The 15,828-nt window shown below is 34.8% G+C and overlaps 4 protein-coding genes across 9 annotated transcripts; 3 read left to right on the plus strand and 1 right to left on the minus strand.

Annotated features, from left to right (window-relative positions):
- The first annotated feature begins 244 nt into the window (after positions 1-244).
- LOC105761199 (protein transport protein SEC13 homolog B) lies at positions 245-2,420 on the plus strand. The gene is made up of 3 exons (XM_012578946.2): positions 245-388; positions 494-538; positions 1,318-2,420. Exon 3 carries the CDS (start codon positions 1,329-1,331, stop codon positions 2,232-2,234), a length of 906 nt encoding a protein of 301 aa, XP_012434400.1. The 5' UTR covers positions 245-388; positions 494-538; positions 1,318-1,328; the 3' UTR covers positions 2,235-2,420.
- Positions 2,421-3,456: 1,036 nt separating this feature from the next.
- Positions 3,457-5,169, plus strand: LOC105761203 (protein translation factor SUI1 homolog 2). Of its 4 annotated transcripts, XM_052624032.1 has the most exons (7): positions 3,457-3,862; positions 3,953-4,062; positions 4,156-4,197; positions 4,267-4,350; positions 4,431-4,633; positions 4,725-4,778; positions 4,961-5,169. In XM_052624032.1, exons 4-7 carry the CDS (start codon positions 4,314-4,316, stop codon positions 5,000-5,002), a joined length of 336 nt encoding a protein of 111 aa, XP_052479992.1. In that variant the 5' UTR covers positions 3,457-3,862; positions 3,953-4,062; positions 4,156-4,197; positions 4,267-4,313; the 3' UTR covers positions 5,003-5,169. The 4 variants fall into 4 exon arrangements, with proteins under 4 accessions (XP_052479992.1, XP_052479994.1, XP_012434405.1 ...); XM_052624034.1 differs by lacking the exon at positions 4,156-4,197; XM_052624033.1 differs by having other exon boundaries at positions 3,458-3,862; positions 4,156-4,350.
- A 6,286-nt stretch (positions 5,170-11,455) lies between these two features.
- On the minus strand, positions 11,456-12,585 carry LOC105761200 (uncharacterized). 3 transcript variants are annotated; one of them, XR_008191054.1, is made up of 4 exons: positions 12,425-12,585; positions 12,009-12,236; positions 11,797-11,880; positions 11,456-11,714 (listed from the first exon to the last, which is right to left on the minus strand). XR_008191054.1 is itself a non-coding variant. In XM_012578947.2 (3 exons), exons 1-3 carry the CDS (start codon positions 12,247-12,249, stop codon positions 11,622-11,624), a joined length of 450 nt encoding a protein of 149 aa, XP_012434401.1. In that variant the 5' UTR covers positions 12,250-12,411; the 3' UTR covers positions 11,456-11,621. The 3 variants fall into 3 exon arrangements, 1 of the variants encoding a protein (XP_012434401.1); XR_001123648.2 differs by having other exon boundaries at positions 11,797-12,236; positions 12,425-12,583; XM_012578947.2 differs by lacking the exon at positions 12,425-12,585 and having other exon boundaries at positions 11,977-12,411.
- A 657-nt stretch (positions 12,586-13,242) lies between these two features.
- Positions 13,243-14,903, plus strand: LOC105761202 (protein translation factor SUI1 homolog 2). Its single transcript, XM_012578949.2, has 5 exons — positions 13,243-13,409; positions 14,008-14,088; positions 14,180-14,385; positions 14,479-14,532; positions 14,618-14,903. The coding sequence occupies exons 2-5, from the start codon at positions 14,052-14,054 to the stop codon at positions 14,660-14,662; spliced, it is 342 nt and encodes a 113-aa protein (XP_012434403.1). The 5' UTR covers positions 13,243-13,409; positions 14,008-14,051; the 3' UTR covers positions 14,663-14,903.
- The last annotated feature ends 925 nt before the right edge of the window (positions 14,904-15,828 follow it).

Raw genomic sequence — 15,828 nt, forward strand, 5'->3', positions numbered from 1 at the left:
ACACCACAGCACTTTTCTACATATCTTGAAAAATGTTGTCATATTTTTATCAAGGTATAAATATTATATTATCATATATTGAAAAAATAAATCACATCATGAAATTAACCGAAAAAACATGACCTGATTTTAAAAAGTAAAGACTAAAAGATATCAAATTATAATAAGAACATTAAATTCACCAAAAGTTCATAGTATAAGGACCTTTTATTAAAATTTACCTTTTCTCCTCAAGCCCTTTCTCGTCATTTAACGTCTTGCTTGACCTTATAAAACAAGGTTACCGTACCGATTCGAGCCCTAGGCCCTAACTATTTCCATCCCCAAAATCGATATCTTCAGATTACTTGATCCATCAAAGCCCTCTCCGAAAATCCCTACTTTCAAGGTGAATTTTCTCTAATTTCTTTTCTTTTGTTATTTTTTTTTTAATTTCTATATTTCGGTTCTATTAGATCTAACTATGATTCTTTTTTGTTGTAACCTCAACCAGTTTCGATCCGATCGACGCTGCTGTTGTTCCTTCTGCCGATTACTGGTAAGATCGCAGCCTGATTTCATGCTATTTGTACTCACATTTTCCATTGATATCCTATATTGTGGAGTACCTGTAGATTTGCTTCGAAACTGTCAATAACCATCGTGTATTGAGATCCAAAGTAGGAAAGCTGAGATGCCTCATTACATCATAATTGGTTTTCAAATTATTAGATCTGTTGGTCTGATCCTTTATAGTGATGAGATGAATTTCATATCCTGGGAATAGAATAGAATGGTGATAGTTAATATTTAATACATCGGGCATATAATGAAAATTCAGGCCTAAAACCTTGGCATGTCAAGAAATTTCAATTTCACAAACCTTTGGAAATAAGAGAAAGAACACCGGAGAGAATAGAAGATTTTTGGCCTTGATGGCCCGAGAATATGATCCGATTGCTGGTGGAGCTTTATCAGTTGTCACTGCCTCCTTTTCTCCCTATTAGTCAAGACATAGTCACAAACCTAAGGCATCAAATGAAACCAAGGCCGATAAGAAAGATAAGTCTTAATGAAACATAGACTTTACTGAAGTCATATGATTATTAATGTTTGCCTTTGGTGTTGTAGTTCCTTTGATTTTGTTCTTCTTTATGCCTCATTGCCTTTTTCGTGTTGTGGTTTCTTAGATTTTTTCCTTAGATGACTTAGTTCTTAATTTTTTGTGTGATTTATATGTCTTGCAGTCCTTAAAAAGCTCTTTTTTCTTTTATGGAATTATTTTTTAATTCAAAATTCCAGCTCCTATTTTTTATACTGAAACTGAATAACTCACAGATAAAGGAGAAATGCCATCGCAGAAGATTGAAACTGGCCACCAGGACACGGTCCATGATGTGGCCATGGATTTTTATGGTAAGCGTATTGCTACCGCCTCATCAGACAGCACAATTAAGATAGTTGGGGTGAGCAACAACACACATCAGCATTTAGCGACTCTGACAGGTCACCAGGGACCAGTATGGCAGGTGGCTTGGGCTCATCCAAAGTTTGGCTCTTTACTTGCTTCTTGTTGTTATGATGGACGTGTGATTATTTGGAAGGAAGGCAATCAGAATGAATGGGCTCAGGCTCATGTATTTGATGACCATAAGTCATCTGTTAATTCAATTGCTTGGGCTCCTCATGAACTGGGACTTTGTTTGGCATGTGGTTCTTCTGATGGAAATATATCAGTTTTCACAGCAAGGGCAGACGGGGGCTGGGATGTATCAAGGATTGATCAGGCTCACCCAGTGGGGGTAACATCTGTTTCATGGGCTCCATCAACAGCACCCGGTGCTCTTGTTGGTTCGGGTTTGCTGGACCCTGTTCAGAAACTTTGTTCTGGTGGGTGTGATAACACTGTAAAGGTGTGGAAACTCTACAATGGAATCTGGAAGATGGACTGCTTTCCGGCTCTCCAAATGCATACTGATTGGGTACGGGATGTTGCTTGGGCACCCAATTTGGGGCTACCAAAATCGACCATTGCAAGCGCTTCCCAGGATGGGAAAGTAATTATATGGACAGTGGCCAAGGAAGGGGATCAGTGGGAAGGTAAAGTATTGCATGATTTCGGTACCCCTGTGTGGAGGGTGTCGTGGTCATTGACTGGAAACATATTGGCTGTGGCTGATGGGAACAACAATGTGACGTTGTGGAAAGAAGCTGTAGATGGGGAATGGCAACAGGTGACTGTTGTTGAGCCATAATCTTCTAATTTTTTTTATTGTAATATTTGCAATGTTTTATACAGCTGCATGGTTGAATCGTTTATGCCTGGAAATTCTAGAACCGAATTTTTCAACTTGAACTTTTTATTGGATGTAGTTTGCAGACCCATCATGTTGTTGTTAAAGAAAATTATGAGCTACTTGAAAGAGTTAATCTTTTACTTATTATGATCTTAATATCTAACATTTTTTTGTTAATGTTATGTTTGCTATATGATTGATTTTATCTTCCAAGGTTTTGATATGAATGAGTTTTCTGACATCTTTTCCAGTGAATGGTTATATGATATTTTAAGTTTTTATATCTTCTCATTTCTTTTACTGTTTATTTGCAACTTTTGGGTAAAAAAATGGAAATCAACAAAACTAACGATATTTGATATTTGAAATTTTGAATAGGATTTGACTATGTTCTCTGTTCAATCATAAAGAAAACTTAAATATATAATTTAGAAAATCTTAATTTTGTTGTTAAAAATTGGTTTATTTTAATTTTGATTTTTTATTGATTTTTGTTGGTTCTCTACTAAATGGTTGGCGGTTATTGAGTATTAACTGGTATTGTTTTTAATGTTAGAGGAGCTTTGAGTGTTGAAGTGTTATGTTATTATTTAAGGCTCATGGGTAGTTTTAAACCTGGAATAAAAAAATATAAATTTAATTATGATTTTAATATTTAATCAAAATTGAGAGTTAATTATTATACTTTAATTTTGAAATAAATTCATCCTTTATTTTATTTTAATCTTAGTTAGATCAAATAGTTAATATTACTAATTATTTTGGTTTAAAAATTGACATGATTTTTAAAAAAATTTATATTTAAAATTAATTTTAACATAACGAGTTGAATGAATATTTTAAAAAATTATCGAATTAAAAATAATTAATAGTATTAATTGTTTAAATTAATTAATGATCATTTAAAATGATGCAAACTTTATCAAATTTAAAATATCATGGCATAATCTTATATTTAAATAATAGAGATTAGAAATAAATTTAATAATTATTGTATTATTTTATTTGAAAAGTGATTTATTTAGATCGAAAAACTCTGAATAAGAATCATATATAATGAAATTTAAATCGAGATAAATATAAATAAAACTTACATATAATAAAAAATCGAATTTAAATATTTAAAATTCAAACAAAATAACGTAAATGAAAAACCAACGATTTTAGATTTTGGAAGGCATCATAGGAGTTAGAAAAAGGCACGTGCCATTTCAGAGAAAAACTAAGACGGTGTTGTTTTTGTAGTCTAATCTATCTTTGTACGGACAATTCTACCCTCTCTCTCACTTCCAAACTAACTCATTCTCTACACAAACAATCAAACTCGCCTTAATCATCGTACATGTGTGGATCAAACTGATCATCGGTTAAGATACCCCCCACATTGCCGACTCACTTACTGAACCTGGCCTAATCCAGAAAAACTTGACAGATAAATCATTTTCTCTCTCCCCCCCCCCAAAACCCAAAAGTCAGAACTCAGGTAGAGAAAAAGAGAATCAGCTCAGACTTCGATCATCACCTTTAGGATTTCTAAATTTCATAATCAGATTCTTAGTTATTCGAAACCCTAATATTCAGATCAGGTACGTATTAACCGCTTCTTTATGATTTTCTCCCAAAACAATTGTTTTTATTTTGATATAATTTAGGGCTTATGCTCGAATTCTTTTTAGGACCAAATCACGTGTGCCCCCTCCTTAGATCAGATCAGTATAACGAGTTTCCCTTTTGCTAAAATTCCGATATGAGTTCGTGGCTTATGCTTGTAACTGCTGAAATCTATGTATGGTTTTATGGTGCTTTCTCATCTTTTTTTTTTTACCAAGAATACTAAATTTGTGTTTTTGATGAAATTTATTTGCTATGTTACCCCCAGGGTGACCGGTTAGTGTTTGCAGAAAATGATTTTGCTTGAAAGGTAGGAAGTTCCGAACTGAATTGATCTAGTATACGAAATATCTGATCAAGATTTGACCTTGCAATGTAGGTTTTCAGTGCGTTGAACTCGTTCGACCTTTCCGTCAGCTAAGTTTCATGTCTGATCTTGACATCCAAATTCCTACTGCCTTTGGTAAGCATTGCACCTTTCTTATCGATTAAATTGGATCACCCATGGAAAATGAACTCATATGCTTTGCGGTTTTACGCTAGATCCGTTTGCTGATGCAAATGCTGAGGACTCTGGTGCTGGTACCAAGGAGTACGTGCACATTCGTATCCAACAACGGAATGGTAGGAAAAGCTTGACTACTGTCCAAGGGTTGAAGAAAGAATTTAGCTATAACAAAATTCTCAAGGACCTCAAGGAGTTCTGTTGCAATGGCACTGTTGTCCAGGACCCTGAGTTAGGGCAGGTGCACGTCTAACCTCCTAATAAAGTCACCTTCGCCACCACTGTCTTTGTTCTTCATTTTTAAGTTTATTATGTACTCGGTTTATGTGTAGGTTATTCAACTTCAAGGTGATCAAAGGAATAACGTCTCCACTTTTCTTGTTCAGGTTATTGTCATTATCATTTGGTTTTCTTATATATATTCTTAAAGCTGGTATATGCGTCCGACATAAATGTAGATATGCTGTGCGAATATGATTCTATTGAACATACATGTGTTGACACTCGCTCTCTGGTCTCGGTCAGGTTGTACAAGTTCTTAATTTTGTATGTTCTTCTTTATGAACAGGCTGGTATTGTGAAGGACAACATCAAAATCCATGGTTTTTAAGTTGCAGGTTCCTAGTTTTCTGGGAATCTAGCCTCTACGTTTAATAGCTGAAAATCCTACCCACTGATGAACTTGTTTTGCTATAAGTATCCCCATGTTGATTTGATTGATGTATTGTTCTACTCTTGGCCTATGTGATGTTGAATGCCAATGGAACTATTATCCTCTGTTTCTAGCATGTTTTTGCTATTACATGCTAGCCTGGCTCTGAAATAAGGTCAGATATAGATATGTATAGGAGTGAGCAGAACTCGATACGATTTGAAAAAATTAATTTTTTTTTGAATTTCGAGTTAATTAAATCGAGTTATTCGACTTATTCGAGTCAACTCAAATAAGTAATTCAAATTCAAGTTATATTTTAAAATTCGAATAACAGATTGGTGTAAATACTCTTTTAGTCTCTATCAAGTTTGAAAATGAGCAAATTGGCCTCTCTCAATAAAATTACAAAATAATTCAAAATATTTATAAAAATTATAAAATCATATTTTAAAAATTCAAAAGATATATAAAAAAGTAAAAAATTAAATCTTTTTAGAATAATAACTTTGGGACTTAAATTAATTAACGATTCTAGTTTATCATATTAAGGTATTTATTATTACCATTATGCTTTGAAAAACTTTCAAATAGGTATGGTTTCACAACTCTAACATGGTATCAATTATATTGCAATAAGATTTTAATTTAACATGTTTAATTTTTTAATTTAGCTCGAACAATTTTACTTGATTAGACTTAATTCGAATTTTATTTTACTCGATTTGATTCGAAAAAAATTCAAATCGAGTTAGGATGATAAAACAGGACTTGTTAACTCAATTAATTCTAAATTTTTTCACTCAATTTGATTGCACGCTCGCTCCTAAATACGTGTCTTGTCTTGTATATGTAAAAATAATTGTATTTTGTCTAACCCTAAAATTGGTGTATCTAAAAGGTCAAGAGTACTATCTCTTAGTGTCCTAGAGAAATAGTACTTGCTATGGTTGGGTTGGAGTAGGGTGGTGACTTTTTCCCAGTATGGCAGGGGATGAAATCTCCCTCTTAGCAAAAGATCTGGTACAATTAACGGTGAAGAATTCTTTGGTTGTACCAAATGGTAATTTGTCGTTATTATGCTCTGTGTAGATGAGAAAATAATATAACTCAGATAGTTTTCGTGCACAATTGAAGAGTATATGGAAGACTAGGAGAAAATTTGAGATCCAAGTGGTCAGGCAAAACCTGTTTCAGATCTCGTTTGAGGATGAGGATGACTTGAAGACGATCATGGATGGGAGACTGTAGCTATTCAGAAGACAATTGATTATATTTGATAGATAGAAGGAGGCGACATAAAGGAGAGATATTAAATTGGTTTTCTCACCGTTCTGGCTTAAAATTGGTCCTTGATCGCCATAGTGTGAAAAGAAAGATTTGATACATGCCATAGGTTCCACTTTTGGAGGAGTAATGCTATCGGAGATAAAAAATGATGTTTGTCGATTAAAAGTCCAGCTAGATGTCCAATGTCCAAAAACCGTTATAGAGGGGAATTTTTATTACATCTGGCAATCAAGAGAAAGTTTGGCTTCCTTTTTAAGTATGAAAACCTATCGAATTTTTACTTTAGTTGTGGTCGTGTGGGTCATGCTGTGAAAGATTGTATTGAGATCCCAAATCTGGGGGAAGAGAAGTTGGAAGAGGACTTCCCTTACTCATTGGTGCTAAAAGTTGAATCTAATTTAGTCGGTAAAGAGATTCTACAGTTTGGTTTTTCAGTAAAAAATTTCATTAAGTAATGCTTATATATTGGGGAGAATGAAGGGGTGGATACATCGGAGGTCAAATATAAAAAAGACACCACTCGTAATAAGATGCCGATAGCGATTCATCATGGGAAAGAGATTCTGTATAAGGTGTATTTTTTGACAGATCTGCGACCTGCAGATTTGTTCCGTAATTTTAAGGAAATTAGGGCATCTAGTCAATGTTGTCCTACAAAAATTGAATCTAAAAATGCTGATTTTCATGTATGAAATTTGGGGATTATGCAGTCTCGGGGGAAAGATAAGAATGTAAATAGGGTGGATGTAGCAACAATAGAAAAAATTGAAAAGCCTAAAAAAATGAGCTGAAAGAGATTGGAAAGGACTATGTAGATTGATTATGTCCAAATGGAAATCGTGACAAGTAAGAAGAAGGGTTTTTTAGTTACAAAGGATGAATTTGAGAACTCTTCTGTTAGTGAGGATAATCATAAGATTTGATGACGATGGTCTTGATTACCAGTTTCAGAAGATCATTCAAGAACAAATGGTTGTTTTTTCTCAAATAGGACTGACGGCTGCCCATAAGCAAGCCAACCGAATTCAATGAAAACCATAAGTTGGAATGGCCGTGGATTGGGGAGTCCTCGGGCAATAAGAAGGCTTCGATTCACGCTAAAGTAACATAATCCTCAAATTGTATTCTTTATGGAGACGAAGGTTGATAGCAGACGTATGGAGAGGGTTAGGAAAAGTTGTGGATTTACTGATGGGTTTGATGTTGAGGTAGAAGGTTCGCGGGGTGGGCTTTCATTGGCATGGAGGTGTTCTTGTTACAATTACTAGCTATTCTAAAAATTATATTGATGCTCTGGTTAAGGAAAATTAAGTTGATAGAGAATGTCACTTCACGGGGTTTTATGGGGCACCTATTGTGATACGAGCCAAGAAGGTGACACTCAATGGGTTGTTTTTCCTAGTGGTCCAATCACTCGAAGCAAGGCACGACAATTAAAATCAAAGATGAATGCTTTTGTCCAAGACTTTGTTGCTACAAATTTAATTCATCATGTTCGTGACGTTGACAAATATGGGAATGCAATTCACTGGACCAATCTTGGAATAGTGAAAGCCCATAAATTGGTGGATTAATCTTTTATGTATATTATTATTATTTACTTAATTCTCATTGGTTGGGACACATCACTTATGAGTTTTAAGTAATTTTATTGGTTAGGTTATTATTTTCTTAGATAATTTTAAAGAGTTTTATTAGGGTTCAATTACTCTTGTATTTTGCCTATAAATAGGCTTGCTTTCTATACATTGAGGGGGATAAAAAAAAGAGTATTTATTTTCTTCCAAATTTGTGTGAGGCAAATTTTTGAGAGTAAAGTGATTCTTCTCTTGCTATTTAATTTAGAGTTTGTTACTTTCGAGGGTATGTCGGAGTACAAATATTCAAATTTCTTTCCCGTTCATCGGTGTTTCTAGAGGTTCTTCTTCTAGGGATTTCATAGGGAGCCGCTCAATCATTGGCGTTTTTGGTTACAAGTTAACCAAGGGTTCCATAGGGCAAATCTATTCTTTTTTTTTCTTATTATTATTATTTAACTAATTTTATTTATTCTCGTTTTTATTTCTAATTTGTGCTTCTCTTGTGTCTAGATTAAGGATTCGCATCGGTTGGTATCGATTCGAGGCCATTCGATGTTATTTTGAAGCTAAAATCATATCAAAGCAGTCAAAATACCAAAACACTTTTCATCGGTTTCGTCAATTTTTTTCTCCTCTTATTCTTAAAAAAAAGCAAAAAGCGCAAAAAAAAGTTAAAAAAACACAAGAGAAACATGACACAAGAATAAATAAAAGCGAGAATAAATAAAATTAGTTAAATAATAATAATAAAAAGAAAAAGATAAATTTACCTATAGAACCCTTGGTTAGAACCCAATAACAAAAGAAAACCTCAAAACTAATGTCGAGAAAAAAACAATCTAATCTTAACTAAACTAAAATATGTAGTTCTTGAAATTTACTTCAAAAATTGAGAAGGACTCAAACTCATCCTTGGCTAGTTTGTGGGGATTTTAATGAAATATTGTACTCATTTAAAAAGAAGGGAGGGGTGCCAAAAGATAAGAAAAGAATGGAGGCTTTTTGAACAGTTCTTGACGAGTGTCGACTCTTGGATATAGGATTCTCTGGGTTGTGGTTCACATGGGAAAGAGGAAATTTACTAGAAATAAACATATGGGAAATGCTAGAAAGGGGGTTGCAAACACATAATGGTTTTCAATTTTCCCACATACTTGTATTCAACACTTACCCAACCCACATTTGGATCATTATCCTTTGCTCATTCATACAGAGTAAGGTCATAGGGAGATAAAGAAGGCTCCCTTTCCGTTTAAGGCATGGTGGCTATTAGAAGAAACATTTGAGAGGTCGGTTAATGATATTTAGGGATCATCTTCGGGGACGGTAATGGGTAAAATAGAAAGCTTAATACATGGATTGATTCAATGGGCGATTAAAATTTGTAAAAGAAGGGTGGGGCTAAAAAAAGATCTAAGCATAAAATTGGAAAGTTTGTTAGAAGAAGATAGGAACGATGAAAATTTGACCGAAATAATTGACTCAAAGTTACATATCAATTTGGAAATTGATAAAGATGAGGTCTATTAGGAGCAAAGAACGCGTGCTAATTGGCTTAAATTGGAGGATAAAAACACATTTTTTTCATAATTATGCTACTCAACGTAATAGATCTAATACTATAAGAAGCTTGTGGAACAAGGATGGGGAAGAAGTCAATGACGTGGAAGAGATGGACAATATAGCCAATTGCTTTTTTCATGAGTTGTTTACAACTGGATGGGTGAGCAATATGGAATCAATCTTGCAAAGAATTGAGCATTGCATTTCTGAGGAAGCAAATTTGCAACTTACAATGAAGTGCACTGCTGAAGATATTTGGGTACCATTGAAAGGAATGGGCCTTACAAAAGCTCCCGGTGATGACAACTTTCCAGCAATTTTCTTTTAGAAGTGTTGGTACATTGTAGGTACAGAGGTAACTTCTTTCTGTTTGGAAATCTTAAACAAGGGTAGAGATTTAGAGCTCGTAAATGTCACTAACATTGTGTTGATACCCAAAACCTCACATCCTACGAAAATGACAAATTTTAGACCCATTAGTCTATACAATGTTCTTTATAAGGTGATAGCAAAGGTGGTGGCTAATAGATTTCAGCATGTTCTAGATGCATGCATTGATAGTGCACAGAGTGCCTTTGTACTAGGACGTTTAATCACTGATAATGTACTCGTAGCCTGTGAAATAATGCATACATTAAAGAATAAACGAATTGGAATAAAAGGACAAATGGCACTTAAGCTTGAAATAAGCAAAACATATGATAGGGTGGAATGGGATTTCTTAAAGCTAATGATGGAGCGAATGGGTTTTGTGCAATCTTGGGTGGATTTCGTTATGAAGTGTCTTATTTCGATTTTCCATTCGATCATCTTAAATGGGGCAAAGGAGAACGTTTTAAACTAATCATAGGGCTTTGTCAAGGGGATCTGCTCTACTCCTTTTTTGATTTGCAGTGAAGACTTTCATCCCTTATGTGTTCGACATTGAGGAGGGAGATTAAAGGGGCCAAAGTAAGCAAGAGAGGCCTACAGATTTCTCATCTCCTCTTTGTGAATGATTGCATTTTATTTGGTGAGGCAACTATCTTGGGAACTCAAAAGATAAAGGGAATTCTGAATACATATGAGTTGTGTTCTGGCTAGTGTGTGAACTTTGAAAAATCTATAGTATTTTTTAATACCAATACTTTGGAGGCTGACAGACATTTTGTTACGGGATTGTTGGGGGTGAGGAGCTCGAATGATGTTGAGAAGTATCTTGGTCTCCCTAATTTGGTAGGTAAGAAAAAGAAAATATCCTTTCAAAGTTCAAAGGATCGAATTCAACTAAATATTAATAGATGGAGTTTACGGTTCTTGTCACAAGGGGGTAAGAAAGTCTTTATTAAATCAATTTTGCAAGAGATCCTTACTTATTCTATGATTTTCTTTCTTTTACCAAAAGCTTTATATGAAGAAATGGAAGCTATAATTGCTAGGTATTGGTGACAAAAAGGGCATGAGCGTAAAGGAATTCATTAGTGTAGCTGGGATAAAATGTACGAATTAAAACTAAACAGTGGGTTGGGTTTTAGGAATTTAGCGAAATTTAATGTGGCCTTACTTGCTAAGCAATGATGGTGTCTTATTGATCAGCCTGACTCATTATTAGCGCAGGTTTTAAAAGCCAAATACTATCCCTCTACCAGTTTCTTACAGGCATAGCTAGGGTGCACACCATCGTATATGTGAAAAAGTATTTTGGCGGCAAAAGATCTCCTTAACGACGATCTGGGTTGAAGGGTTTGTATATGGGAAAGCATATTAATCTACGAGGATGCGTAGTTGCCCAGGACAACAAATTACAGATTACATAATCGAATTAACAATGCAAACTTATCTACTGTTGCGTGTTTAATTGATAGTGCTAATAAAGTATGGAAGGAGGAGATTATTCGCAATACCTTTGAGATGAATGATACGGACAGAATCCTGCAGATTCCATTTGTGAGGGATGAGCATGCTGACATGGTTATATGGTGCGGTGAGCCCTCAGGTATGTTCTCGGTAAGAAAAGCTTATAAACTATTATAGATTCAGAGCATTACCCCTAATTTTAATGATTTACAGATTACAACAAAACAATTCTACAAACAATTGTGGGATTTACAACTGCCTAATAAAATTAAGATAATGATATGGAGAGTGTTTCATACCCACGATGGTCAACTTGTATGCCAAAAGATTGACTCAAAGCAACAACTGCCCCTGATATAAGGTGGGAATTGAGACTTCATGGCATGTTTTTGGTGAATGTCCTATTTCAGTAGAAATATGGCAAATTTTAAACTTTGAATGGATAATTCTATGGCAACAGACGGATTGTTTTGAATGGCTTACCTGGGTATTTGGAAGTTGCAGGGAGTCCCAATGGCGCTTGTTTGGTTGTAGCTTGTGGTCAATTTGGTTAGACAAAAATAGGAACTTGCATGAAGGGAAAACCCATTCAGGAATAAGAGTAGCTAATTTCACCAAAAACTACATTCGTGAACTTGGTTGTTTCACAGATAAAAAGACTACCTTTGTTGGTGAGAAAGAGAACTGGAAATCACCTGAAGAGCAGATTATTAAAATCAATTTTGATGCCTCATTCAACTGCCAAGGTTTTAAGTCGGCTTCAGGGATTGTGGTACGAAATGCGAAAGGAGAAGTTCTGGTCTCTAAGTCCCGTTTGCACACGGTAGTTGGCACGACATTTGATATAGAAGCCCTCGCCTGTTTCGAAGTCGTGCTTACAGGGATCGAGTTGGGTTTAACAGATGTAATAATGGAAGGGGATTCTAGATCCATCATTAACAAATACAAAACAAGATTAGTGGATAAACCAAAAATTAACGCTTACATCAAAAACATTTAGAAGGAAAATGAAAGTTTTCGATCATTAGTTTTTCATTTTGCTCTCAGGTCAGCTAATCAGTTAGCCTATAACCTAGCCACGATGAGTCTAAAAAAGAGAGAAACGATTTACCTGGTGGGTTGTGTTCTTAAATATGTTCAACGACCAAGAGAACCAAATTGATTAAAGAAGGGTTTGAAATGGGAGTTGAGAGGTCCCATTACTTTGATTTGGTCACAATACTCTCGGGCTTTTGGATCCGACAAGTCAAAAGGAAATATTGAAAAGAGAAAGTTGAGGACAGATCATTAATGATATACTAGGGTTTTTTAGGCATTTATTTTGTTTTTTTAATATGTTTCTAGATTTTTCTTTTCTGGCTTTTTGATGTTTGGGCTTCGGTGTTGGTTTTTGGGTCGGTGGTCTTTGACTCTGTTAGGCTTTTTCCTTTGTTTGGTTTTGTTTTACTGCAATAATAATATCCCAGTTTGATTTAAAAAAAATTTATTGTATTTTATGTTTATATATAGAATTCATTATAATGTTATATTTTTAGTTACGTTATTATTAATTAAATGTTTTTATTTCAAAATGTAATAAAAATAAATGGAAAAGTAAAAAAAATTATGAAAATAAAATATAAAAAATAATTTTAAATTTGTGAATAATGCAATTACTTATAACGTGTTTTAATCTTATTCAGAAATATATTTAATTAAGACAATAATCCCACGTGCTCTTTCTTTAGACCTCAAAGCGCCGTCGTTTTCTAAACTAACCTTGTCTTTCGAAAAACACTTTTCAACCTCCGTTGACAAATTGTTCATCTCCGACTCAACGACTCTCTCCTTCATCACTTTCCCATCAATCGCCACGTGTCCGTATGAAACCATCACCAAGCTTTTTCTAGCGAGTACAAATTGCAATACCGTAATCGCTTTGCCTCAATTCGCGTAAATGCCCCCAACTAACAAAATATTTTTTAATAAAATAATTTCTCAACCTTTCCTTTTAATACCATCTCCACCCAAACCAAAAGCTTTATCCGATCTTTAGGGTTTTCTTCTTATTTATCTTCTTGAATTCTCTCAAGAAAGCCCTAAATACCTCGGATCAGGTAACTTTTCCCCCATTTTTCTTGTTAAAGATGAACTTTTTATCGTCATCCGGTTGATCTAAAACATTTGTTTCTGGGTTTTGTTTATATCGTCAAATTTTCTTTTAATTTCCGTGCTAATTGTTTATAATTACTTCAGTTTAGGAAAAGCTTCTGCTTGAATAAAAGGAACAAAATTTAGGATTCAAAGTTAATTTCTTTTTGGAGTGTATTATTTATTTATTTAACTGTGTTGTTTTCTTTGAGGAAGTCGAAGATTGATAGGGAATTCGAACCTTAGACTTTAATCTTACTTTGGAGTGGTGATGCACCTTAAGTCGAGTCTGGGTTATTGGCTTTTTGCTAACAAATAATGCTTGTTTTCGAATTAGCCTATGGTTTTGATTTTATAATGATTATATACATGTAGTTTCAATTTTCCTTTTGAGGGGTTTCTAAGGCTTTTGTTTGTTCTTTTCAATCTATTGATGGAAAAATTTTGATAATCTTTGTATTGGTTGCCTTAAATCATAATAGAATTTGCCATTAACTATTCTTATTCTTGGTGGTATAATTATATGAAGCCGAATCTGATGTGGGTATCGTGTTACATGTTTAGGTCTCAGCTTGTGGTTGTTAAGCCTATTTGATCAACTAAGTTTCATGTCTGATCTCGACGTCCAGATTCCTACTGCCTTTGGTATGCTTGGATCCTAACTTCCTCACTTATGCTATTTATCTATCTGTCATCATTTTTGGGTTTAACTTGTTTTATGTAATTATTGTGCTAGATCCCTTTGCTGATGCAAATGCTGAGGACTCAGGTGCTGGTGCAAAGGAGTATGTGCACATTCGTATTCAGCAACGCAACGGTAGGAAAAGCTTGACGACTGTCCAAGGGTTGAAGAAAGAATTCAGCTACAACAAGATACTCAAAGACCTCAAGAAGGAGTTTTGCTGCAATGGTACTGTCGTCCAGGACCCTGAATTAGGGCAGGTATGTGTATAATCCCCTAGATATTGTTAACCTCATCGATATCCATTATTGGTGACTGGTGGTTAAGAATGTTATGTTGCTCTTTATATCTAGGTTATTCAACTGCAAGGTGACCAGCGCAAGAATGTGTCAACCTTCCTTGTTCAGGTAATTGTTAGTGCTTTCTAATGAACATCTAATCTGTTTTAGTGTTCGAGATCCTAATCTTCGTTGCCTTTGTTTTTCCGACCAGGCTGGCATTGTGAAGAAGGAAAACATCAAAATCCATGGTTTCTAAATTGCAACTGCTTATGGTTTTCTGCTAAGTCACCTGTGCCTCGTGTCGAAGCAGGAAACACAACTTGATTACAATTTGATTAGAGTATAATCTATATAGTGTTATGTCTTCTTTATGTTGGTTTAATAAAAAACAAATGCAACTCTTATTTATTGTGTTTTTCAGTTCATTGGATGCTGTATTGTTGGATGATTATGAAATTTATGGAAGTTTGGTTCTTTATAATTCACAGTTAAAACAAGTGTTGTTTTAGACATCGAATTATTTTTCGCCATTTAGTTTAGGGTTAATTTGATTACATGTGAAGAAGCTTCAAGATTATTTGAGTACTTGGTGGTATGGATGTTTGAGAGTGATTTCTCTTCTTTTATTATTACATAAAAGAATGGTCAACAAAGTGACCAATTTTACTCTCACCTCTCTCAGTATGAACTCACTCCTTCAAACGGTTCCCCTCTATTGGAGAACTGTAAAACACTCACATAACTCACACGTAATTCAAGTATTTACAAAATGTTCCTAATCATGAACAAAAATTGTGCTTACTTGATGTCAACTACGGAGTGTATAGTGCAGTGAGCTGATGATCAGTACTTGCCTTCCCTTTCAAGGACGGTGTCTGTTGAGGTCCACTAATATCTGTATAGACCAACAGTAGCTTTTTTGTTGCCTTCCAAGTTGATTCTTTTGGAAAAGGGAGTCTTGTTTGCTTACTATATCGGCAGACTATATACACAGGAAGCTCTTCTTCTAAGTGAGGAAGTCCAACAAAAATTTGGTTCATTTTCATATAGAGCACATCACTATGATGGAAATGCTCAAGCCGTTTGTGCCAGGGCACTGTATCGCTCTCTTGTTGTGGCAACTCACTCACCTTCCCCTTCTCAACCAATTGTCCAATACTCAGGCACAAATAAAACATAAAAATGAACTTTAAACCATTTACCATTTTGGTTTTCCATGGCTACTATTCTTTTGCCTTTCACTAGAAGATACTGACGGTTTCCAATTCTTGATCATTTATCATGTGGTTTGTACAACCACTATCCACCAGCCAACTCTCAAAGGTGCTTCTGCTTGCAAAACATGCTGCAACAAACAGTTGCCCCTCCGGGTATTGCTCAGCTGCTGCACTAGTCGGATAGGATCGATTTTTTTGGTTTTTG

This window comes from Gossypium raimondii, chromosome 11, assembly GCF_025698545.1.
Source record: "Gossypium raimondii isolate GPD5lz chromosome 11, ASM2569854v1, whole genome shotgun sequence".
Taxonomy (NCBI): domain Eukaryota; kingdom Viridiplantae; phylum Streptophyta; class Magnoliopsida; order Malvales; family Malvaceae; genus Gossypium; species Gossypium raimondii.

Bases quoted from the DNA above. Each gene is read 5' to 3' on its own strand.
- LOC105761199 (XM_012578946.2), top strand. From the start codon at position 1,329: ATGCCATCGCAGAAGATTGAAACTGGCCACCAGGACACGGTCCATGAT.
- LOC105761203 (XM_052624032.1), top strand. From the start codon at position 4,314: ATGTCTGATCTTGACATCCAAATTCCTACTGCCTTTG. The intron at 4,351-4,430 runs GTAAGCATTGCA...GTTTTACGCTAG, and splicing joins CCAAATTCCTACTGCCTTTG to ATCCGTTTGCTGATGCAAAT. The intron at 4,779-4,960 runs GTTATTGTCATT...CTTTATGAACAG, and splicing joins TCTCCACTTTTCTTGTTCAG to GCTGGTATTGTGAAGGACAA.
- LOC105761200 (XM_012578947.2), bottom strand. From the start codon at position 12,249: ATGATGGATCTAGAATCCCCTTCCATTATTACATCTGTTAAACCCAAC. The intron at 11,881-11,976 runs GTAGTCTTTTTA...CCTTCATGCAAG, and splicing joins TCTCTTTCTCACCAACAAAG to TTCCTATTTTTGTCTAACCA. The intron at 11,715-11,796 runs GTAAGCCATTCA...CTACTGAAATAG, and splicing joins TGCAACTTCCAAATACCCAG to GACATTCACCAAAAACATGC.
- LOC105761202 (XM_012578949.2), top strand. From the start codon at position 14,052: ATGTCTGATCTCGACGTCCAGATTCCTACTGCCTTTG. The intron at 14,089-14,179 runs GTATGCTTGGAT...TTATTGTGCTAG, and splicing joins CCAGATTCCTACTGCCTTTG to ATCCCTTTGCTGATGCAAAT. The intron at 14,533-14,617 runs GTAATTGTTAGT...TTTTCCGACCAG, and splicing joins TGTCAACCTTCCTTGTTCAG to GCTGGCATTGTGAAGAAGGA.